The following is a 25,332-nucleotide window of genomic DNA, read 5'->3' as shown; positions in this document are numbered from 1 at the left end:
AAAAGTGTTTAGGGGTCCTAACATGGTAAAACTATAAAGAAAAAATGTTTTTGTTTGCCTAGTCTTTGATACAGTCAATTAAAAAATGCACAAATAAAATTAGTCAAAAAAATCTGTGGTAATAACCATCATTTTGTGTTTAGGAGGTTTCTTAGTTATTTTGGGCAAAAGAGCTATCAATAATAGCTCTTATAATACCTCTAAAGGGTAATATTTGAAAATTCTGTACCTTAGTTTACCTTCTCTGAGCTCTGTTAAGCATTTCCTCTCAGACCATTGTTAATACTGACCTAAGCAAAAGTGCTCTCCTCTGACCTTTTGAGAAATGATCCAAGAATTCCAATACGGAATTTAATTTTTCTTGTCCTAGAATAGAATATCACTGTGATATTGAATATAGTGTGGAAATACGCAAATCTCTGTGAGATATCTTTGAGAGATGCACGGGCTGCACAAATGTGAAAAAGTGATACATTTTAATCCTGAGCCCTCTCTCAAAATGCTGCCATGGCCTTACACAGTGAATCTCTAGGTAGGGGTTGCAGAGTGATTATACTGGGCTTGTTGGAACTCTCTACTTTTAAATTATTCTTGTCTGAGGAAATTCAGTTTTTTTCCTTAAATGTAGAAGACTTGGAGTCTTAACACAAATGTGTACTTTGCAAAATTGTCTTGTACATTTACCTACTTTTTTGTAGCATTATCTTGGTTTTAGGAGTTGTTTTATTAGTGGATGTATTCATTACTTGGGTTATGCTAGTTACGCTCCTAAGAAATTAGAGTACAGTTTTCAAACCCCACATCATAATCTCTTGACCCTATGCTTATTTTGAGTGACATTTATTATGTGTAACAATAATACGTGTGTAACAATTATGCATGTAACAATTATTGAAGTGTTGTTTTTAAAAGATTAATAAAAGGAAATGTTACATCACTAGCCCAGATTTCCTTTTATTTCTTTACTTGTTCTGCTTTATGAAGCCAACTTCCTTGCACATTATTAATGACCTCTTACTGAGTGGTTTCAGTTCATTTTAAGAAACGGTTTCTCATAAAACTAGATTTTTGTGTGTGTGTGAAACTAGAATTTTCCAAACAAAAGTAAAAGCTTTTAAAAAAATTTTTTGGTATGAAATATACAGATCTTTCTTTTCTATACTATATATTTCTGAAAACACTAAAATATTGTGCTAGCTGATGGGTCAACTCACCTAAAAGTATGAAGCTTTGTACCCAGAACACCAACAAAAATAAATTTTAATGTAAGACTATTAGAATAGTTTAAAGATATATTAAATTTGTTACAAATAAATACTAAACAATTTAGGATTTAAAAAAAAAAAGATGAAAATAGCCTGATGGAAGGGTTGAAGCTACAGGGTTATGGAGGCCAGGGTAAAAGGCATAAAGATTTGGAGAGAAGAGCTCATTAACACTTCCAAGAAAATGCATGTGGCCAAGCTGTGCCAAGAGGAAGAACATGGGTTGAATGAGAATTGTGTACAATACTGTATTTTCAGCAGCTCGCAGCTTTCCACTGTTGGCCTATTTTGGGTTCAGCTTTATTACTTAATATTGCAAAAACAGGCTGGTAAAAATCACTTACAAACCAATGTGATTTTCACATTGTACTAAAATCTTTCCCCTATTTACCAGTGAGCTAATTTGTGCTACAGAAGAGCTTGGTTGCAGAATAGGCTGTACTGAATTTAAGAGGTGACTTCTGTTTGGGTTTTTTTTTTTTTCTTTTGTTTTGGCTTTTTTTTTTTCCCCTGAGGTGGCTTCTGTTTTTGACTTGAGGTCTTTGATAAGTCCATGACCTTTTTGTGATCTGATTCTTTGTGAAGTGGAAATACTAAAAAATAATCCAGCACAACTTTTTCCCCCTTGAGTGTATTTTAATTTTTTACCATAAAAATAATAAAAACATTAAAGAAAAACTGGTAAAGAGAACAAAGAAAAAAATTATCGAGTTGCTAATATAAACCAGTGTTTTATATATTTTTACTTTTTCACCAATTTTTAATAAGCTTTTTTGTTTACTTCATAGTCTTCAAGAGAATCATTTTTAATGACTAAAAGATTGAATAGATGCACTTCAGTTTAGCTGTTTCTCTATAATAAAATGTAGAAGTTGTTTATACTTTTCTATTGTCTTTAATAATTCTTGGATGAGTGTGTGTGTGTGTGTGTGTGTGTGTGTGTGTGTGTGTGTATAAAAGACGAGGAAGAAAGAGGATCTGTTTTTCCTATGTAGGATTATTTCACTGAAGTGACATAGTGATTCAACAATTAAATACATTAAAAATCCTCATTACAATAAGTACATTACAATATTATTTTTTTAAGATTTATTTATTTATTTTAGAGGGGAGAGAATCCTGAAGTGGACTCTCCACTGAGTGCAGACCCTCCAAAATCATGACCTGAGCCGAAATCAACAGATGCTTAACTGACTGAGCCACCCAGGCACCCCAGTATATTATAATATTACTGACTATATTCCCTGTTCTATACTTTTCATCCCCATGACTTGCTTATTTTATAACTGGAAGTTTGTATTTCTTAATCCCTTTCACCCATTTCACCCATCCCTCCATACTCTTCCTTTTAGTAACCACCAGTTCTCCATATTTATGAGTCTGTTTCTCTCTTTATTGATATTGTTTGTTTTGTTTTGTTTTTTAGATTCCATATGTAAGTGAAATCATATGGTTTTTGTCTTTCTGTGTCTGACTTATTTCACTTAGCATAATATCCTCTGGGTCCATCCATGTTGTCATAAGTGGCAAGATTTCATTCCTTTTTATGGCTGAGTAATATTCCATTACTTGTATATACCATATCTTATTTATCCATTCATCTAACAGTGGACACTTAAGTTATGTCTATACCTTGGCTATTATAAGTAATGCTGCAGTAAATATAGGGATGCTATTATCTTTCTGTATTAGTGTTTTTGTTTTCTTTGGGTAAATACTCAGAAGTTGAATTATAAGATCCTATGGTACTTCTATTTTTAATTTTTCAAGGAACCTCTGTACTGTTTTCCACAGTGGCTGTACCAATTCATATCTCACCAGTAGTTCATGAGAGTTCTCTTTTCTCCATGTCCTCACCAATACTTGCTATTTCTTATCTTTCTGATACTAGCCATTCTGGCTGGTATAAGGTGATATCTCATTCTGGTTCTGATTTGCATTTCCCTCATGGTTTGTGATGTTGGGCATCTTTTTATGGGTCTGTTGTCCATCTGTATGTCTTTGGAAAAATGTCTATTCAGGTCCTCTGCCCATTTTTAATTGGATTATTTGGGGGGTTTTGGTGGTGTTGTATGAGTTCTTTATATATTTTGGATATTTAACCCCTTAATGTATATATCATTTGCAAAAATTTTCTCCCATTCAGTGGAGAAAACTTTTTATCTTGTTTATGGTTTCCTTTGCTCTGCAGAAACTTTTTAGTTTGATATAGTCCCATTGTTTATTTTTGCTTTTGTTTCCCTTGCCTAAGAAGACAGATCCAGAAAAATATTGCTATAGTTGATGTCTGAGAGATTACTGACTTTTCTTTTAGGAGTTTTCTGGTTTTAGGTCTTATATTTAGGTCTTTAATCTATTTTAGTTTATTTTTGTGAATGGTTTAAGAAAGTGGTACAGTTTTGAGGCGCCTGGGTAGTTCAGTCATTAAGCATCTGCCTTTGGCTCGGGTCATGATCCCAGGGTCCTGGGATCGAGAGCCCCGCATCAGGCTCCCTGCTCTCTGGGAAGCCTGCTTCTCCCTCTCCCACTCCCCCTGCTTGTGTTCCTGCTCTCACTATCTCTCTGTCAAATAAATAAATAAAATCTTAAAAAAAAAAAAGGTGGTACAGTTTCATTCTTAATGAATGTAGCTGTCCAGTTTTCCCGGCACCATTTTTCGAAGAAGCTCTCTTTCCCCATTTGTATGTTCTTGTCTCCTTTGTTGTAGATTAATTGACCATATACGTGTGGGTTTATTTCTGGGTTCTCAATTCTGTTCCATTGACCTATGAATTATTGGGTCAAAGAATATGACATTTTTAATGATTCTTGGTGCATATTGCCAGTTAGCATTCCAAAATGGCACTAGCTCCTTGCCCAAAATCAGGTATTAAATATAATATTTTTTTAAAGCATTGTTAACTTGGGCAAAAGTAGATTTTTTTATTACTAATATTTATGCTTACTGCATACCAGGCACTGTGCCACATACATTGTCATATTTAATATCACATTTGTGTTTTGCTTTGTGTTTCTTTGATTATCAGTGAAGTTGGATATTTTCTAATATATGTTTGCTATTTATATACTTACTTCATTTGTGAGAAAAGATACATTTGCCTGTTTATTGTGGTGGACTTAGTATTCTAAGTGGATGGTATCCTAAAGTATACTAAAAGGATAGTTTAGAAACAGCTCTTTTCCTCTCCTTGAAAATACAGTCACAGTTCAAAGCTTCCTGAGAGAATGTCAGCCTTTCAGTGTCAGTACTTGATTTTTTAACTTTGCTTGGCTTTACATTTTGTGTAATCTTTGGCATATATGCTGCCGTAATATTGCTTTACATATTAAAGTAATGGGATTTTATTCTAAACTTCTAATTCAGAGGAATAACATATATTTGTAACCATCTGAATTAGTTCTTGAGACTATATGTTATTCTCATACCTGTCAACAATGTGTCTTAATTAGTATTGCTAAAAATATAAGTTACTTAAGAGATTGAGTATACTCCAGTGGACAAAGAATTGAATATTGAACTCAGTCTGGTTTATAATTTTGGCTCTATTAATTTTAGAACTTTAGGCAAATGGCTTACTTTGCTTCCATTTCCTTATTAATAACAATGAATTTCAGTTTTCTGATTGTTACCAGTTAGAATGTTTTCTAGCATGGATTTTCTTTTAAAATAAAATAATTTTTTTTTTTTTAAGATTTTATTTATTTGACAGAGAGACACAGCGAGAGAGGGAACACAAGCAGGGGGAGTGGGAGAGGGAGAAGCCGGCTCCCCACCGAGCAGGGAGCCTGATGCGGGGCTCAATCCCAGGACCTGGGATCATGACCTGAGCCGAAGGCAGACGTTCGGCTGAGCCACCGAGGCGCCCTTAAAATACAATAATTCTTAAAGGCAGGTGACACAGCACTTGGTACAGAGTAAACATATATGTTGATTGTAAGTTCATTTCAGTTTGAAATTATTATAATTTGAATGCCAACTCATGCCCAACATTTTGTTAAGATTCATTAGGAATACAAAAGTAAAAAACTTACACATTATGGAATTCATGGCTATGAAGAAAGGAACATACACAGAACTAAGTAGCAGTGCGGAGTAAGTAGAGATTTTCAAGCCCATAGCATAGTATCTATAATATAGTAAAATTTCAGTAAGTGTCAGCTACTGATATTTGATACTCTCTGATTTCTATATGATTGAAGATAAATGGAGATAATAGGTGAGAGGCAGAAGCAGAACACTGGAAATGAGTCATTCCTGTCTTTGAACACTGACTGCTAAGAGTGTTTTGTTTTTTTAAAGGAAGCAAGATATTCTTCCACCAGTGAATTCTCATTGATCGCATTTTTGAAATTCTCTATGGGTAAAGAAACTTTGGTGGTAAAGTGAATATGGTCAGCCACATAGGACAGGGTGTCATCTCTGAAATATATTACGTGCACATATGCATGCACACATGTGCATATGTTTATGAATATGTGGTTTTCATAATTGATTGAAATATAAACCAAATTTTTTCAGTTTGATCTTCTTTTAAAATGTCTTGGTATGTCAAGTTATAGATACAGATCTAAGTAAGAAAGATAGTAACTGGATATGGAGAGAACGGTAGTAAGATTTAAAATAGATGGGATTTGGGTCATTGGTATTCACTGGTGATGAGTTTGCCTTCTTATCTTACCAGAATAATGTAGTAGTTAGAGTTGTAGTTCTGAAGTCAGTATGCCCAGGTTTAAATTCTGTTGTTTCCCATTACTAACCAGGTAAACTAAAACAGGATGCTTAACCTCTGAGTCATTTTCCTCATTTGTAAAACTGGGTTAATAATAGGCTTACTTTATAGGGTTTAATTGATAGTTAATTGAGATATAGTTTGTGGTGTTTAGCACAATGCCTAGTCCCAAAAATATTAGCTGATGCTGTTGATAATTAAGTGCTTTGAGACTACATCTATTAATAGCTACCAGAATCCAGATAGACTGTTCTACATGTAATATTGACTGGTTTTCATAGTTCTTGGAGTAAACTGCCAACTTTGTTCTAAGTAAAATAAAACTGTAGGGGTACTTCTCTTATTTCAGTTATATAAGCATAAGTAGATTGAATAGGATAATGGAAGACAAAGTTTTTCACTGAATTCATGAATGAGGTACTTTTATGAACCACTACAAATGAATTTAATATAGTACATTACTTATATCACTTTTCTCTTTGGTCAGTTATTTTCCCATGATAAGTTTTTTGCATTGAAGTATGTTTCAAAAGTAAAACAAAAGACATTTGAGAAAATAGAAATAAAAATGGATAGTTTAGAAATAGCTTTTTTTCCCACTCTCCTTGAAAATACAGTGATAATTCAAATTTTACTTAGAGAATGCCAGCCTTTCAGTGTCAGTACTTGATGAGATGATATAGAATTCAGTTAAAATATTGCATGTAATAAGAATAAATTTACAGTAAATAATAATTTTGCTGATAATGAATTTAGTGAATAAGAAATGTTATTTAGTATAATCTATAAAAATGTTAGAGATTATTTATCTCTATAGTAAATATTTCAGATTTGAGGAAAGGGTTTGTTTAGAGTTATTGTTTAAGCAATATTTTAAATTTGGCTTAATGTTGAATTTAAATTTAATTATTAAATAAATATTTATTTGAATTTAAACTTATTAAATTTAAATTTGGTTATTTTCTCTACTAAGAAAGGTCATAGGTCCTTAAAATGCATGGATTATAAAGTCTTATAATTCAAAGAAAGTCTGCTCACTTTTTTTTTTTTTCCCTGCATCTTGGTGATCACATTTATTGAAAGGGTTGGAAAAAAATTAAAATGCCCTTTAGCTTAAGAATTTTTTAGTTATCCGCAAATCAACTCGTTTCAGGAGTGGAAGAATCCTTGGTCATTTCTTAATATCAAAATTTACGCAGGTTTCTCTTTTGAATGTCTTCTACATTTAAAGAGGCAATCATACAAAAGCTCCTATATTCCATACATGATAAATTCTTTGTTTCAGCCAACTCTTAAAGGAGGGGCAACTAGTACAACACCATCTCCCCGGACAAAAAGCATTGGAATATTCCGTTTTGTTGATTTATATATCTCTTCGTATGTTTCCTCATCAATTTCTATAGTAGTCACAGTTTCTTCCACATCTCCCAATATCATATTTAAATGCTGATCATAAGCATGTAATCTGCCTCGAAGCTCTCTGTCATTTCTCATTTTCACATAAATTCGCTCATCCAGGCTGAGCCTGATGAGATCCAGGGGCTCTTCTACAGTGTTGGTAGTTTGTTGCTGGTCCACGTCGTCCGCCAGGTTTCAAACCCCGAAAGTCTGCTCATTTTTAATAATAACCATTACTTATTAGGCTGTAACTGTAGGCTCAGGACTTTATTAAGTATTCAAAATATATTTATTTACTTTTATTAAATCACTCATACATATGGTGTTATAATTCTGTATTTTATTTACAGCCATTTCAAGTAATATGAAATAAGTTCTCTTCCTTGTTTTGTAACCTTTAATGTCTTTGTTGTACAAATATTGTGCTTAAATATTATGTGGGATAATTGCAAAATTTCTGATTTGGTGATATTTAAATATGTATTTTCTTTTTCCATGAGCTTACGAATCTTAAGTATTATATTGATTGACAGTTGTTTTCTTTATTGCAGAACTGTAAGTGTAAATGGGTCCAGTAATTGGAATGACTCCAGAAAAGAGAGCTGAAACTCCAGGAGCTGAAAAGGTTGCAGGATTAAGCCAGATTTACAAAATGGGAAGCTTGCCTGAAGCTGTTGATGCTGCCAGGCCAAAGGCCACTCTAGTGGACAGTGAGTCAGCAGATGATGAACTCACAAACTTGAACTGGCTTCATGAAAGTACTAATCTTCTAACACACTTCAGCCTTGGAAGTGAGGGTCTTCCAATTGTTAGTCCATTGTATGACATAGAGGGAGATGATGTGCCATCCTTAGGACCATCTTGCTATCAGAACCCAGAAAAAAAATCAGCAACTGCAAAGCCCCCATATTCCTTTAGTCTTCTCATTTACATGGCTATTGAACACTCTCCAAATAAATGTTTGCCTGTCAAAGAAATTTATAGCTGGATTTTGGACCGCTTCCCATATTTTGCTACTGCACCAACAGGCTGGAAGAATTCTGTTCGACATAATCTGTCCCTGAATAAATGTTTTCAGAAAGTGGAAAGAAGCCATGGCAAGGTCAGTGTTTATGAACATTGCTGTATTTGGGGAGGTGGGGGAGAATTAACATCAAGACCTTAAAATATGGGGAAACTAAAGGAAGACAAAAAGTAGTCAACTCATAATTACTTCAGTTTTAGCTTAATTATATTCATCATTTGCTTTCATTGAGATGTTTTTAAATTTCTTAAATATTGATATAAATCTAATAATTTCAGTCTACTATAGGACATAAATTAGTTTTCTAATATTCTAATTTTCTATTCTTAGTTTCTGTAGTGTTCTGTCACTGTATCAATATGTGTTACTTATTTACTCAGTATGACAGTCTCAGTCTTATAATTGGAATGTAGACCATTTACATTAATTGATATGGTTGGCTATAAATCTATCATCATGCTATTTTCTATTTGCTCTATTCTTTTCTCCCACTTCTCCTGTCTTTTTAAGGATTGAGTACTTTTTTATGATTCAGTTTTATCTCTACTATTGGCTTATCAGCTGTTCTCTTTTTGGGGGCTGCTGGTGGTGGTGAAGGTTGCTATTATACTTTTGAGTATATATCTTTAATTTATCACCATTATACTATTACGCTACTTATTATGGCTTTTCACAGATAAAGTTGACTAATCATGATGCTTATCAGGATCAATTCCTTTTTTTTTGGATAAGTTTATTTAACATTTCTTATAGTTCAATTCTGGCAATGAATTTATAAGAATCTTTTTGTGGAGGTTAAGAAGGTTTTTTTTTTCTTGAAGGATTTTAAAGATGTTTCTCTCTTGTGTTCTGGCTTATATAATGTCTGATAAGAAGTCTGCTGCCATTCTTATCTTTATTCCTCTGTAATGTTTCTTTTCTTTCTTTCTTTTTTTTTTCTCTTTTTCCTGTCTGACTTCCATGACTTTTCTCTTTATATCACTACTTTTAAGCAGTTGACTGTGGTGCACCTAGGTGTGTTTTTCTTTATTTTTATTCTGTTTTGGTTTTTCAGAGGTTCTTGGATCTGTGATTTGTTGTCATTTATTAAATTTAGAAAAGTTTTGTTCATTATCTCTTCAAATATTTCTGTGGCTCACTTCCCGCTTCTGGTACTCCAAGTAAAAATATGTTAGACCATTTGCTATTGTCTCACCTCTTAGTTGCTCTTCCCTAGTTTCTACTCTTTTCTCTCTTTGTTTCAGTTTGGATCATTTCTTTCAATCTTTTATAGGTTTAGTCTTCCCTCTGTTGTGTTCATTCTGTCGATAAATCTGATAAAGGACTTCTGCATATTTATCATTTCTCGCATTTTCATTTGCCCGCCCTCCTTTTTTTTTGGCAGCAAAGCAAGGTTTATTGAGCAGTAGTAAAGTGATAGTACAAAGCTCCCAAAGAGGGAGGGAACTCAAGAGGGTTGCCCTTCATTTGCCTTTTTAAAAGTAGTTTCCATCTTTTTCCTGAAATTTCCCACCAGATCCATAAACATATTAATTATAGATACAGTATATGTTCTGGTCCATCTTTGTGTCTGATTTTGTTGACTGTTTTATCTCCTGTTTTTGTGTGTGTTTCTTAATTTTGGATTAAATGTCAAACATTGTTTGTAAGAGAAACATGCCTCTACTTTTGTCAGATTGTTAGCGTGAAACAGGTATTGGTCAATCCAGGAAATAATTGGGCTAGGTTTAGGTTTTGTGCTTGTCATAATTACCTTCTGAGTACCACAGGCTTCAAATTCATACAGAGATGGACTGCTATTACTTTGTGCTTAATGTGAGTCCTGGAGTGTCAGATGATTTTTCTTAGCATTTCTGCTTTACCTTTATCTTTCAACTTGTGATATATTTGGAGGCAGGAAGGGAGTTAGATATTTCTCTCTGCACTCTTGCCCCTCGCATAGCAATTGCTTTTTACTTACTATGAAGCTCTTGGGATGGGAGCAGGAGTTTCTTGATTCTTCTGCTCTAGTTTTAGTATTAAGCAGACTTTGTATGCCTTTGTCTCAAAAGTAGGACTTTCCTTACCTTCCCATGGAGCAGACAGTCTCTTCCATCTACTCAGAGTGGAGTCTAGAGCTGTAATCAGTAGCCAGTTATCTACATGTGGCTAGTGGTTGGCATATTGGACAGTACAGATATATGATATTTCTGTCATTGTAGAAAGTCCTATTGGACAGCACTGCTCCAGAGCTCAGGCCAATTTCCTGCTTATTCCCTTCAAGATAGATAAATTCTGCCTAGCATCAGTGGGAGGTCCTGGGTACAAGTAAGTTACCATTTCCTTTCTCAGGGGCAGCAGATCTCTGCTTTGTATCATCTGGTCATGAGCAGATTTCCTGCCTATTACCTAATGACACATGGCCATTGCTTAGTGTTAGTAAAGTGTGAGGATAGTTGAGTGTTGTATTTTTCTCCAGCAGTAGCCATCCTTTACCTAGGACTGGAGTGAGGAGGGTGTCTTTCAGTGGCAGACAGCTTTTGCTTCATAGCGGAGCTTTGTCCAGCATGTACGCAGGTTGTGTGACTGTCCCACAATGACACCTGATCTCATCTTATGGTCATTTTAAAGCCTGGAATATGGATGAGCTTTGCCTGATATCCTTGTTCCAGCCTTAAGCCTTAGTATGTTCTGCACATCCATCACCATCTCCAAGGGTGTCTGTCTTAGGTCTCCTGCTCTGTCTAAAGTCGTTCTGTGGAGCACTGGATGGAGGCCTGTAGAAAAATGCTGGCTAGTAGATTCAGACCCTCTGTCTGGAAATGCCAAGGATTTTAAATTATCTTGCTAGCTCACACTTGGCTTTTAAGAATTTGTTGTTGTTTAAACATTTTATTTATTTATTTGAGAGTGAAAGACAGTGACAGAGATAGAGCACGAGCAGGAAGGAGAGGGAGAAGCAGGCTCCCCACTGAGCAGGGAGCCTGACTCTGGGCTCTATCCCAGGACCCTGGGCTGAAGGCAGACGCTTAACTAACTGAGCCACCCAGGTGCCCCTGCTTTTAACAATTCGTTAAAATTTGAGTCTTTTTTTTTTTAACCTTATTTTATGACTGCCACTTTTTCTGTGCTCTCCCAAAGGTAAAACAGTTCATATGTTCCATCTCTCCTAACAAGTCCCTGTCACACTTTAGAATTCAGTTCTTTCAGTTGTCTTGTGGCCTTAGCTCTCAGATGAGCTCATAAAAAATTATGATTTTGTGGATTATTTGGTTTTTTTCTTGTTAGGCTGGTAACTGTGTTCTCTGATGGCTTCCTCTACTCCCAAATGGTAGAAGAACTCTCTTATTCTTGTTTTGAATAAAAATTAAGAGCAAGTAATTATGTTTTTAAGTGACTGAAGGATTTTTCTAAGATAGTGCCGTTCAAACTTAAGTGTATTCACTGATATCTGGGGATCTTGTTAAAGTGCAGATTCTGATTCAGCAAATCTATGGTGGAGATTGAGGCTTTCTTTTCTAACAGGCTCCCCATTGATCCTGGTGCCATTAGTCCATGAGTAGCAAGACATTAGGATATATCATCATCTATCATCATCTTACAGCTAACTTAAGGAGGTTGTATTAGTTATCTTTTGTAACATATTGCTGTCTAACACATTGTCTACTACACATGGAATATTTATGAAGACCAACTATGTGTTAGGCCATTAAAAAAAACTCAATAATTTCAAAGGATCAGTCTCTGTCATAGACAGCCTCCAAGAGGCCCCCAAATGAGCCCTACCTTCCACTATTCTTGCCCTTGTAGAGTTCCCTTCAGTAATGAATAGGACTGACCTGTGTAACCAAGAGGATATTGTGGAAATGATGGATCATGCCTTTTGAGGTTAGGTCATAAAAGGTACTATAGCTTCCATCTTGGGCTCTTGGATAACTAGCTGTAGGGGAAGCCAGATGCCATATCATAAGGACATTTAAGCAGCCTTATGGAGAGGCCTATGTATCAAAGAAATGTGGCCTTCTATCAACAGTTGTGTGAATAAGCCATCTTGGAAGCAGATTCCCCCAGCCTCAAACTTTCCTTTCAGATGACTGAAAGTTTTAGGAATGTTGGATATGTTCTTTCCAACATGTATTGTTGGATTTTATTTTGAATTATATCACTTAATTATTTTCTAGTTTAAGACCTATTGTGTTTATGCTTATGGTGGGACATAAAAGGAGAACTGTCTGTTAGGTACTTAGAAATATGGTACAGGAGTAGTGGTAATGTGGGATTAAAGCTCTAAATTTGGAAGTCATCAGCACTGATTTTCAGTAGAAAAATCTAGGAAAAGTATATTATAGTGGAAGCAAAGGATGGTAAATTTAAGTGTGAATGAGCAACAGTATCAAATGTTGCAGAAATCTTAAATGATTGGTTAAGAAGAAATGATTGAGACAACTAGCAGCCAACAGATGAGAATTCAAAATATTGTGTGCTGGTATATGTGGGGTGGGGATTGTGTTGGGATGGGGATATAGCTTTTGTAAATTCTCAAGGTATAAATATTTCCATCATGGCCAATTTCAAACTACCAGCATTCTGTCATTAAATGTGAAGTTGATAGGAGATGTTTATAATGAGCAGTACACCACTGTGTGTAAAGAATTAATCTAATTCAATAAGAAAAAGAAAACTAATTAAAAAATGGATAAGAATATGAACAGGCAGTTAACAGAGGAGGAAATACAAATAGCCAATAAGCATGCAGAGATGTTTATCCTCACTAGTAATCAGGGACATACAAACTAAAAGAACCCACAGAAATAGTTGTACCCCATTAGAATGCAAAAATTTTAAATGTTTGATAATACCAATTTAGATAAGGATAGGGGAAATAATACCAATATTTTCATACCACTAATAGGAATGTAAATTAGTACAACCATTTTTGAGGGCAACTTGGCTACAATTATTAAAATTAGAAATGTACATATCTTTTGATCTAGTGGATTAGATTCTGATTTCTCCCCTAGAGTAAGATTCATACTTGCATACAAGGAGATATATATCCACTGTGGTATTGTTTGTAATAAAAATTGCAGAATAATATGTCCAGTATAGTTGGATTTGTGGTAGTGATCAAAAGGGATTTGTTTTTATCCTTAATTTTTAAATGTGTGCGTTATTTCCATAATTAACCTGAGCATTTTTGAATGCTCAGAGAAAGAAAGAGGTTAAGGAAGTGAGAGCTAGCGAACAAGAAAGCATACAGTCCAGAGTCTGGGAAGAGTGTGATAAAGAGAAAGAAATCATCTTATGAGATAATAAAAAATATGAGGATAAATATAGAAATTGTAATATATTGGGATAAAAATTAGTAAGCTATTACAACAGGTCAGGGTAGGAGGAAAGAAACTGGCAGGTGATGGTCTTCACAAAAATCAATAGCCACTCTGCTTAAATGTCTGAAGTTTGGACAGAAAGTGATACATTCAGGTAGGATTGGGGTTGCTTGTGGATTTTTTTTTTTTTAATTTATGAAATACTTCTGGAATCAGTGTTTCAGAATAACAGTACTTCTCTTGTAATCTACAGAAGGCAAGTAAGTTATACTTACATCCAATAAATGTTGGAATTGAATTTGGCAGCTTTGCCAGCACTTTTCTGATGAATATCTCTTATCTCTAGATGATAATCTCAAAAAAATGGCAAGATGGCAAGGTCTGGGTCAAACTACAAAGTGATAATGATACCCAGCCATCTGGATAGCTTCTGATTAGATTTTCCCCCCTATCATCCATACCATAGTTAATACTCTCAATAGATAGGTCTAAAAATTTTAGCTTGGTATTTATCTGCCTCGGTATTTTAAAATTATGTTTTTTTTTTTAAGATTTTATTTATTTATTTGACAGAGAGAGACACAGCAAGAGAGGGAACACAAGCAGGGGGAGTGGGAAAGGGAGAAGCAGGCTTCCCGCAGAGCAGGGAGCCCGATGCGGGGCTCGATCCCAGGACCCTGGGATCATGACCTGAGCTGAAGGCAGACACTTAACAACTGAGCCACCCAGGTGCCCCAAAAATTATAAAAGTTAGACATGGTCTTTTTTTGGTTTGTTTTGGTTTGGGTTTCATGTTTTAAATATTTAAACATCCAGGTCTTGTATCTACTTCTCTAAATTTTTATAAAGCCAAACTAAGACACTGACTTGAGCTGGGAAACACAAAATTAGAAATTTTGCCTGGTTTAGTACAGTTTTAGTCTTTACGTTTGCATAGTGATGACTCGCTGCAATAGCTAAATCCCAGGAAAAGAAGTCATGCCAACCACTGTAAAAGTTCATGCTTTAAACTATAAACAGGACTTATGAATGCCCTTTTTGATTAGTAAATTCTTTTTAATTCAGTCATTCTAAAAAACCATAGAAAAGATAATCAGGGGAGGAAACCATTAAAATGTACAGGGCAAGTACATAAAAACATCTCAGGAATAGTGAACATTGCCTTTTCTCCCAAACTATTCTTTATAACTAACATTAAGATCTTTTTTTTTTTTTTAATTTGCCTTACTGGTTATGATGTTCAGGTATTCTTTTTATTTTTTTTAAGATTTTATTTATTTACTTGACAGAGAGAGAGGGAGACACAGTGAGAGAGGGAACACAAGCAGAGAGAGTGGGAGAGGGAGAAGCAGGCTTCCCGCCGAGCAGGGAGCCTAATGCGGGGCTCGATCCCAGGACCCCGGGATCATGACCCGACCCGAAGGCAGACGCTTAACGACTGAGCCACCCAGGTGCCCCAACATTAAGATCTTTTTAAAGTTCATTTCTTAGTATATTCCTTATTTCTTCAAAACCTTCCGTGGTTCTCTACCAAGTTAAGTCCAGAAGCCTTATAGTTCCAAAATGCAAAATAAATGAGAGAGTGCATATTTCCTGTTTCCATTGCACAGGTTTATTTTGTTATAGGCAAATTTAGTTTAAAACAATATTTAACGTCTGAAACTCTTTATTATTTGTGTTCTGTCATCTAAGCACAATAACAAAGGGGCAAGGTTTTTAAGTGAGAGTTAGTTTAAAATAAATTCCTCTTTGCTGAAGACTCTAAAACATAATGTTAGCAAATATATAATTTTATCTCTTGTTACTGATAGTTTGTGAACAGACCCAGTGAAAGGAAATGCTGCCATGGTAACATAACCAGACTGTTATTTGGAGACCTTACTCAAGATAATACTTAACTGTCCTGAACGGCAGGTTTTCAGTACCAGTTCTTCCAATTTACTATTTCAAGGAAATATCAATTCTGCTATGGTCAAAACAATTTGTAATTCACACGATAGAATTTTAAAAAGTAGACTGTTGAACCAGTTTCTAAGAGTGTGTAATCTCGGGAATACCAAGATAGAACATGGCTAGAATCGTTAAAATAATTCTTAATCAATATATGAAAAATAATTCATACATATCTTTTCTGTATGAAACTGAAGTGGGTTGGGCAAAGGATGTTGTGGGCACTAATGTTTTAAAGTTTTATTTCCCTTTCGTTAAAAAACACATTTATCCCTTGGGCCAACTGACTGAAAACATCTAATTTAAGTAATTTCATCCAAAAATACATTTGTAAAATTTGACTTCCTTTGAAAAACAAATCAAAATTTCAGATACTTACTTGGTATATAGTTCATGTGATATTTTGTTACTGAAGGCCAGAAAAAAGTTTCACCTAATAGTATAATATGTTTCTTTCTATATTACAGTATGATATGACAGCTATGGTTTTCTTTTCCTATACATTTAGGTTGCTAGGATGTTAAAAACTGCTTACATTGATAGCATACTTTTTCTAAAACAAGGTCTATTTTCCCTTTAAATTTAGTTAATTCCTTGTTCTTTATTACCTTTTATCTCTTACTCAGAATTAATTGATTTTGTTCTTATGGTTGATTTTTTTCAGGATTCACTCTTAGAGGTAAAGGAGTAGGAATATGCTGTTATTAAACCATATAAACTTGGGGCACCTGGGTGGCTCAGTCGGTTCAGCAGCCAACGCTTGATTTCAGCTCAGGTTCATAATATTGGTCCCAGGATCGAGCCCTGCATCAGGCTGCCTGTTCAATAGGGAGTCTGCTTCTCTCTCTCCTTCTGCCTCTCTCCGTGCTCGTGTTCTCTCTCTCGATCGCTCTCTCTGTCAAATAAATAAATAAAATCTTAAAAAAAAAAAAACTAACTTTATGCCAATTTTAGAATAACCCCCAGAAATAAGTATTCATTTATTTTGCAGCTCTATATCACTTACACATAAATTACCTTTTTTTTTGTTTAAAGATTTTATTTATTTATTTGACAGAGAGAGAGAGAGAGAGCACACAAGCAGGGGGAGCAGCAGGGAGAGGGAGAAGCAGGCTCCCTGCTGAGCAAGAAGCCTGACGCAGGGCTCGATCCCAGGACCCTGGAATCATGACCTGAGCCGAAGGCAGACACTTAATGACTGAGCCACCCAGGTGCCCCTGAATTATCTTATTTGAATCTAATCACAACTCAGTGAAGTGGACTGTTTTTTTTTTAATTTTATGAATAAAATATGAATAAGAACACTGACTCTTAACAGATTAAATGATTTGTGCAATAACATAAGCAATGATTAGGACCTCAGTTTTTATACCTGTGGAACTGTTCTTACATTATACCATTCTGCTGTAATAATTATGACATGATGTTCAGAAGATAAAAGAGCCTCAGTAATAGAATAATATTACCTTGAAAAAGAGTTTGGGAAATGGTAGCATTCTGGAATTCATCACGTTAAATCTTAAGCAATCATAATAGCTTACATCATGTAGGATTTTATTTATTTATTTATTTATTTTTTAAGATTTTATTTGTTTGACAGAGAGACACACACACACAGCGAGAGGGAACGCAAGCAGGGGGAATGGGAGAGGGAGAAGCAGGCTTCCAGCAGAGCCGGGAGCCCAATGCAGGGCTCGATCATGACCTGAGTCGAAGGCAGACGCTTAACAATTGAGCCACCCAGGCGCCCCATCATAGAGGATTTTATATAAACAAAAAGGAACCAGGGGAATAGAACACACATAAATTTTATTGTTGTCCAAGTAATTCTTAATGTAATTGTGAAGTGTAATTCAGATTTTAAGAAAGGGTTTTTTAAATAGAAAAGGTGTAATATAAAAACAAAAATTACCAGTTTGAATCTCACTAATCTTATGAGTTCTGAGGAAGTTTTGTACATCACGTGGTGGGAGAGGGGGAAGGTTATACCTTATAGTCGGTTTTCAGTATTTCTAGAGAAAAAGAAAAAAATCTTCAAAAATATTTGTTAATGTAATGCCAATATCTGGTGTAATAGAAACAGAAAAACAAATTTGCGTGCTATTAGACTGGAGGAAACAGGAACAATTTTTGAAACTACAAAGAAAATGAACATATATCAACAGCAGTAGCCAATGTTTGTTGAGTGCTTATTGTCTGTCAGTGTTCTAAGCACTTTATGTGAATTAACTCTTTTAATTCAGTAATTCTTAAAGTGAAGTAGGTACTATTTTTTATATAGTTCTATTTTGAGCATACTAATATACAGGAAACATACACATTTTTCTGAAGATTACACAGCTCTTAAGTGACAGAGTCAGGATTCCCAAGGAGACAAAATGGCTCCAAGGTTCACACTCTTAACCACTGTACAAGTAGTGTTTAGCTCTGGGGAAGTGAGATGAGATTGAATTTGTATATCTCCTTCTTGCATGGCTATGGAGTTCTGTATGTAGACTATGGATGTGGTACATGTGTAAGGATATACTTGTAGTCCAGCTTCTGTTCAAGATGTGCAGTTAGGGATGTTCAGCTAAGGAAGTAGAAGAGATTTATCCTGAAGGAAGAGTTAGCAGGTGATAGATAAACAATCACAGCTTCTAAAGTTCTTCAGTTATTTCCTTTGACTACCTCAACTAGGGTGTGTAGCATATTGACGGTTTTTTAGAATACTCTCTTGATTTATCAGTTCCATTCTTTCCCTGATTTCTAGTTTAACAATTTATCAATTTTCATATAATATATTTATATTATATAACATGTAATTTTCTCTCCCCCCCCTTCTCCAGATATGATAAAAGCTTATTTCAGATATTTCAATTGTTGTTTAAGAATGAAAGAGGATAGGGCACCTGGGTGGCTCAGTCGTTCAGGGTCTTCCTTCGGCTGAGGTCATGATCCCAGCGTCCTGGGATCAAGCCCCACATTGGGCTCCTTGCTCAGCAGGGAAGCCTGCTTCTCCCTCTCCCACTCCCCCTGCTTGTGTTCCCTCTCTCGCTGTCTCTCTCTCTGTCAAAAAATAAATAAAAATCTTAAAAAAAAAAAAAAGGAATGAAAGTGGATAGGGGCACCTGGGTGGCTCAGTTGGTTAAGTGTCTGATTCTTGGTTTCGTCTCAGGTCAAGGTCTCAGGGTCGTAAGATTGAGCTAAGAGTAGGGCTCCATGCCCAGTGTGGAGTCTGCTTGAGGTTCTCTTGCCCTCTGTCCCTCCACCTCATGTGCATATACGCTCTCTCAAATAAATAGTCTTTTTAAAAAAATGAATGAGGGGCACCTGGGTGGCTCAGTTGGTTAAACGGCTGCCTTCAACTCAAGTCATGATCCCAGGGTCCCGGGATGGAGCCCGCATAGGGCTCCCTGCTCAGCGGGGAGCCTGTTTCTCCCTCTCCTGCTCCCCCTGCTTGTGCTCATGCTCTCTCTCTCTCTCTCTCTCTCTCTCTCTGTCAAATAAATAAATAAAATCTTTTTAAAAAAATGAATGAAAGTGGATATAAATTTGCCTTTGGCCACGTTCTCTTAGTTTTCATATAACTGTGTTTATACCCTTTATTTACTAGATAGTCTGTAATTGTGGTTTGGATATCTTTTTAATCTAAGAGTATTATAAATTTCCAAGTGGTCAGAATTTTGTTGTTGGGATTGTTAATATTTTTTTTTTGTACTGCAGTCTTAAAATTGTGAACTTTAAGAGGGAATTTATTTTTCCTCCTGGCCTGATCAATGTAGTTATTTCCATTAATATTTGGAAATTATATTCTACAAGAATTAATTACATCAGTTTTTCTCATAAGTGTTCCACAGAACACTAAATTCCTCAAATACTACCTGGGAGAAGGAGGTTCTGTGTCAGGTAACTTTAGGAAACCATATAAAACAAGTATAATGATAGCAAGACTATTTAGATCCCTTAACCTGCTGGTATGTAGTGTGACCTTCTAAGAAAGGGAAGTAAAATGTACAGCATTTTTCAAACCTGTTTGAAGGAATTATCTCATAGCCTGGCCTTCTTCCCTGCATGTTAGATAATATTAGTGACGTTTTTCATATATCTTGTCCACTTACCTTCCTCTGAGCTGTTCCTTCATATTGAGGGAACTGTGGATCACACAAGCCCTTCTTTCAGGTACCTCCCATTTGAAACTTAGCAGGCACTTTTGTTAATGGTTTCTCTGGTTTCCAGTAATCATAAAAATTCCATAATTTTTAGATTCTATTGATTATTTCAATGGAATCTGGGTTTGTGCTCATTGCCATGTTATCTAAAAGTCACTCAAATGTTGTAACTTAATCATCTTGAGGGAAGGGCTGATTCTTCCGTCCTCTCTGTTATCTTTTACAGGAGTCTTTTTCATACCTCAGTTGTTGATTTACCACTCTTTGAAACTTTTGCTATGCTTTTCAGGAAACCATTTGCTTTTGTTTTTTTTTTTTTAAAGACTCTGCTTATTCATATAGAGAGAGAGCACGTACGTGAGCACAGGGAGGGGCAGAGGGAAAGGGAGAGAATCTCAAGCAGACCTGCGCTGAGTGTGGAGCCCAGTGCTGGACTCAATCCACAACCCTGAGATCACACCCAAGCTAAAATCAAGAGTTGGTTGCTTAACTGACTGTACCACCCAGGAGTCCCTGAAATCATTTGCTTTTTAAATTTAAACTTACTTTAAATGAGAACTTAAGCATTACTGTTAATGCCATTAAAAAATAAAAATTTTTTGCTGTATCACCTGATCTCATATTGCTTATCACTTTTGGGGAAATGATGCTGCACAGAAAGCTTAATTTTTCCTTTTCTTTCTGGTTTTTCTATAATAGTAACAATAATGGCTTATATTTGTTAAATCTTACCATGTGGAGGACCACATTGTACAGCCCACCATGCTGTTCACTGTACATCTTGGGATTGTACCATTCTCACAGACTATGAAGTGATTGTCATGTCCTGTGGCCCTGTGTGCCGGGCAACATGCAGAGTACTTTATGCATAATTTAATCCACATAACAGCCCTATGAAATAGGTAGTGTTATCATCCCTACCTTCCAAATGAAGAAGTAATGGCCTGGAGAGATAGAAGTTGGTTATTTTTCCTAAGATCACACAACAGGTAAATGGCAGAGCTGGAGCTAAGAACCCAGGCAGCCTGCCTCCAGGGCTTTTGACCATACAATGCACTTACAGCAAGCTTAATTCAACCTTTGCATTGTACTCAAAAGCATACTGTAGGATTTTTTTCCCCCCACACACATTTAGTGAAAACATTCAGGTACTGATTGTGTATGTCTTAAATTTGCACATTAATAATTCTTGTGTATTTTATTTTAGGTTAATGGAAAAGGTTCCTTATGGTGTGTTGATCCAGAGTATAAACCCAACCTTATGCAGGCACTGAAGAAGCAACCTTTTCCCTCAGCATTAACATTTTACACCCCTCCTGCATCTCCACAAAGGTACAGGATCTTCCATATAAGTGTCAGTGGTGACATAAGATTTCATTGTATGACATGGAAAAACCTAACAAAGTTGTAAGGTTTCGGGGTTTTTTTTAATTGCCTAGAGAATAACTTATGGATAAGACATTAGCCTAAGGCATTTTTACTTATAGTCTAACTTGTGTTATTAGGAAACAGGATATTTGATAGGTGAGAACATAAATTCTGTAAAATACAGTCACTCTTGAGTGTAAGTAAACCCTACAGAAAGTTATAATAATGATTTCAGGTACAAAAAGTTTAAATTATTTTAATTGCCTGCAATACTAATGCAGACTAAAGACATGGGAAATTAAAAGTATATTTAAGCTTTTTAAAATAAGATGCTTAACAGTTTGTCATTATAACATTTTTATGGATGTATTTGTTGTATCTTTTTCTATTTTAAGTTTGGTTTTCTTTCACAACACATTTAATATTTGAAAATTATGTTCACAGTCTCAAGTTTTAAAATGTCTGACAAAATAATGCTTTGACTTTTTTATTTTGTTTCTGCTGGTAAATATAATTGTAATGTATTTCCTTGGCTCTTGTCTTCAAACTCAGTGACTCTTATGGATCTTACAGCTTTCCCATTTTAAGTCGAAGCTGAATATGACACCTCAAATCTGATTTTGTTTGCATTTCCTAAAGAAGCCTTCAGAATTTTTTTTTTAATTCTATTGTGTACATTTGTTTGAATTGAAAATGCCAGATTTTGTTGAGATACTTTTGAGGGTAGCCTTATCATGGCTAATTTGTTTTTTGGAAAATTTTAAAAAGCTTTTTAATAAAATGCTAGATGGAGAATTTCAAACATACACAAAAGGAGGGAGAAAACTATAATGAACTTCTTCAGCTGCAACAATTATCAATATTTCCATACAATGTTTAATTTCTTAAATTATTATTAAATAACTTTAAGTGGAGTGGTTGTAGCTGAAATACAATAAAATATTAGTAAGGCTAAAGTTGAAATTAGTAATATATATCTTCTCACTGAGATTTTAAGCTTGTTTACTAGAAGATTGGAAGGATTATTGTCACAAGAACGATTGAGTGGTTTATCTTTATGAAATGAAACCTAGAAAAGTTATCAGAGTTTATATCCTCATTGTTTGGGACTTGGTATCTTCTTTATCAGTTAATGTTGGTGCTTATGAGGTATCCTAGTTTAAAAAAAAAACAATTTAGAAACTAATGGTAAGTTCTGTTTATGGTCATTTATGTGTTTTATTTAGCTATGCTTTTTTTAAATTCAAGATTAAATGAGAGAATTGACACTGTTGTATACCATCAAATATGCACTTCACTGTGCCTTTGATGGGTTGCATTTTCATGATTTTTATCTTTTAGCTTTATCATATGTTAAATAAAAATGATTTTGTGGTTTAAAAACAGATAAATGACAGCATAAAGATAATTTTTCACTTTAAAACATTACCTTAATATTTTTAGAAACATTTTCTCTTTTTCATTGTTTGGCAAATGATGGTCCCATCTAATAGATCTTTGTGTAGCCTTTTCATATCATAATTGGTAAGTTGAGAAAAAAAATGAAATATATGTAAAACTATGAATGAGAAATAGACTTACAATTTAGTTAGCAAAACAGATTTTTTTATGGTATCACAAATTCCAAAGAACAGAAGTAGTGTGTCCCAAAAATGATTTAATATTTGGAATTAAAAAAAAAAAGCCAAAACTGGGATGCTGGCTGGCTCAGTCAAAAGAGCATGTAACTCTTGATCTTGGGGTTGTAAATTCAGGCCCCATGCTGGGTGTAGAGATTGCTTAAAAATAAGATCTTTAAAAAAAAAAAAAAAGCCAGGACTCCTAATCTCTTTATGACTGTAGCAAGTTTAATTTGATATTAATATTTCTTAATAAAATCAGGAACTTATCTGTTTTGCATCATTACCATATAGTTCTCTTCACACATTTGTTTCAATAAACGCTTTCATTTCTGTGGTAACACCTATATGAATATCATATCAAACTTAAGCATCCAATACAAAACCAAATAGTAACTATTATGTATTGTCTATTGTTACAGGCATTTTAAATGCATTATTATTATTCATCACAGCAGCCCTATGTGGGAGGTTTAATTATTCCTATTTTACAGATGAAGAAACTAAGAAATTAATTATTTTGCCTAAGAACGTCCAAATAGTTGTGATTTAATCTTGGATCTAATGCTCTTTCTGCTTTGGCAGACTCTTCTAAACTGAATAGTATTAGCAAAGAAAACAAGGTAAAAATAGTTTGTGTTTTTTATTGTATAAATTAGTTGTATTTGTGACTAAGTTCTATAAAAAGTGAAATGAAGGTTTTTATAAGCATATTTATCTTACCTTTATTTTTCAGTGGCTCTTTATCACCTCATTTCTTAAGCTCTGTACTCAAGCAAAACCAGGTGCGAACCCTCAAAGGTATGTGTGTAAGAACATTATTTTAAATCATAACAGCTCAGGTCAAATATCAGGATTTTTTGTTTATTTAATTTTTTTCTAATTATAGAAGTATTACATGTTCATTGTAGAAGATTCGGAAAATAAAAACATTTATAAAAAGAAACTAAATTTTAAGAAACAAAACTGATGGGGCGCCTGGGTGGCTCAGTCGGTTAAGCGGCTGCCTTTGGCTCAGGTCATGATCCCAGGGTCCTGGCATCAAGCCCCACATCGGGCTCCCTGCTCAGTGGAGAGTCTGCTTCTCCCTATCCCTCTGGCTGCCTCTCTGCCTACTTGTGCTCTCTCTCTATCTCTCTGTCAAATAAATATATAAAATCTTTAAAAAAGAAAAAAGAAAAGAAACAAAACTGATGAACATAGGGGAAGGGATGGAAAAATAAAATAGGATAAAGAGAGCGAGACAAGCCCTAAATGACTCCTAGCTATAGAGAACAAACTGAGGGTTGCTGGAGGGGAGGTTAGGTGGGGGTTGGGGAAATGGAGTGATGGATATTAAGGAGTGCACTTGATATGATGAGCACTGGGTGTTAAATGTAAGTGATGAATCACTAAATTCTAACCTGAAATTAATGATACACTGTATGTTAACTAACTTGAATTTAAATAAAAAAAAAACCTAAAACTTATTCTTTATTATCGTCAACATTTTGTTTTAATTACTTTGGTTCTTTTTACACCTTACACATGAGTAGATGTGTCTGCATGCATACACACACACACACAGTTTTTCTCCAAATGTTAGGCTCATACTGTGTATATTGTTGTATATCCCTTTTTTTCATTTCCTTTTATGTGTATTTCTCCTTGAAAATAGGAAAATATTTCTTAGTAATACTGTCAGTACAGAGTTCACTTTTCAAGTCTTAGACTAGAATAGAGATTGGCAAACTAGGCCTTGGGCCATATCTGGCCTGCCATGTGTTTTTATGTGGCCCGTGAGTTTATATTTATAAATAGTTGAAAAATAATAAAAATAATATTTCAAGGCATGTGAAAATTCACTATAAGAACAGAGTTAGGTAGTTGCAACAGAGATCTCTGTATTGTATCCTTAGTTATGCCTCTTCTCTGGCAAAACCTAAAATACTTATTGGCCCTCTTCAGAGAAAGTTTGGATTAGAATATAGTTTAGAATATTTCTTTTATAGGTTTAGTGTAAAGAACTTTAAGAAGACAGCAAGTTATGACTTTCAGAATTCTGTAGATGACTTTTCTAAAGTACATAAAAATTCTGAATTAGTAGTTTTTGCCCCCTACTCATAGTTAATATTATAAATTAGTGATGTATTAACATAAGGTTTTCTAGCATTGTTGCTTTCAGGCTTAGAAACATTTCTGTGACTTTTAAAAACAGAAATCTGCAGACCAGAAGTCTTTTCTGTGTATCAGACACATTTTGGCTCTTTGAAACTACACTAAGCCAAGGCTAGGAAGCAGTGTGATGATGGTCTGTAAAAATGAGGGAGGGAAAGGGTGTGAAAAAGCTGAAGAGAATTCTGCAAAGAAGTTAAGTGGATTGAGGGTATGTTCAGATAATGTTCTGGCTTAACGTAATGCAAGTATCCATTTTCTCCTTCCTACATGGATAGATGTGGTTTCTCTTTGCATTTAGGCATTGCAGAAACTGCATATTGTTATTATCCCAATAAGTTCTGACCTTTAGTCTTTCAGGCTC

At 34.9% G+C, this 25,332-nt stretch overlaps 2 protein-coding genes across 4 annotated transcripts in view; one reads left to right on the top strand and one right to left on the bottom strand.

The window, feature by feature from the left end:
* The window catches only part of FOXN2 (forkhead box N2), a 63,558-nt gene that overhangs the window by 24,710 nt on the left and 13,516 nt on the right, over nt 1-25,332 (top strand). For all 3 annotated transcript variants that reach the window (XM_028103896.2, XM_028103895.2, XM_028103897.2), the window contains exons 2-4: nt 7,945-8,495; nt 21,035-21,159; nt 23,551-23,615. In XM_028103896.2, coding sequence (XP_027959697.1) covers nt 7,959-8,495; nt 21,035-21,159; nt 23,551-23,615 — 727 coding nt within the window. In that variant the 5' untranslated portion in view covers nt 7,945-7,958. The remainder of the gene's footprint in view (nt 1-7,944; nt 8,496-21,034; nt 21,160-23,550; nt 23,616-25,332) is intronic.
* LOC114209715 (U6 snRNA-associated Sm-like protein LSm3) lies at nt 7,134-7,588 on the bottom strand (the record flags this gene model as incomplete). Its single annotated transcript, XM_088026627.1, has 1 exon — nt 7,134-7,588. A coding segment is annotated over one exon (312 nt), but the record flags the coding sequence as incomplete, so codon positions are not given.

Source organism: Eumetopias jubatus, unplaced genomic scaffold, assembly GCF_037043125.1.
Source record: "Eumetopias jubatus isolate StellerSeaLion01/CBP00866 unplaced genomic scaffold, mEumJub1_p1.0 scaffold_9, whole genome shotgun sequence".
In the NCBI taxonomy this organism is placed as follows: Eukaryota; Metazoa; Chordata; class Mammalia; order Carnivora; family Otariidae; genus Eumetopias; species Eumetopias jubatus.
The sequence above is the reverse complement of the archived record's forward strand: the minus strand, read 5'-3'. Positions and strand labels throughout refer to the sequence as shown.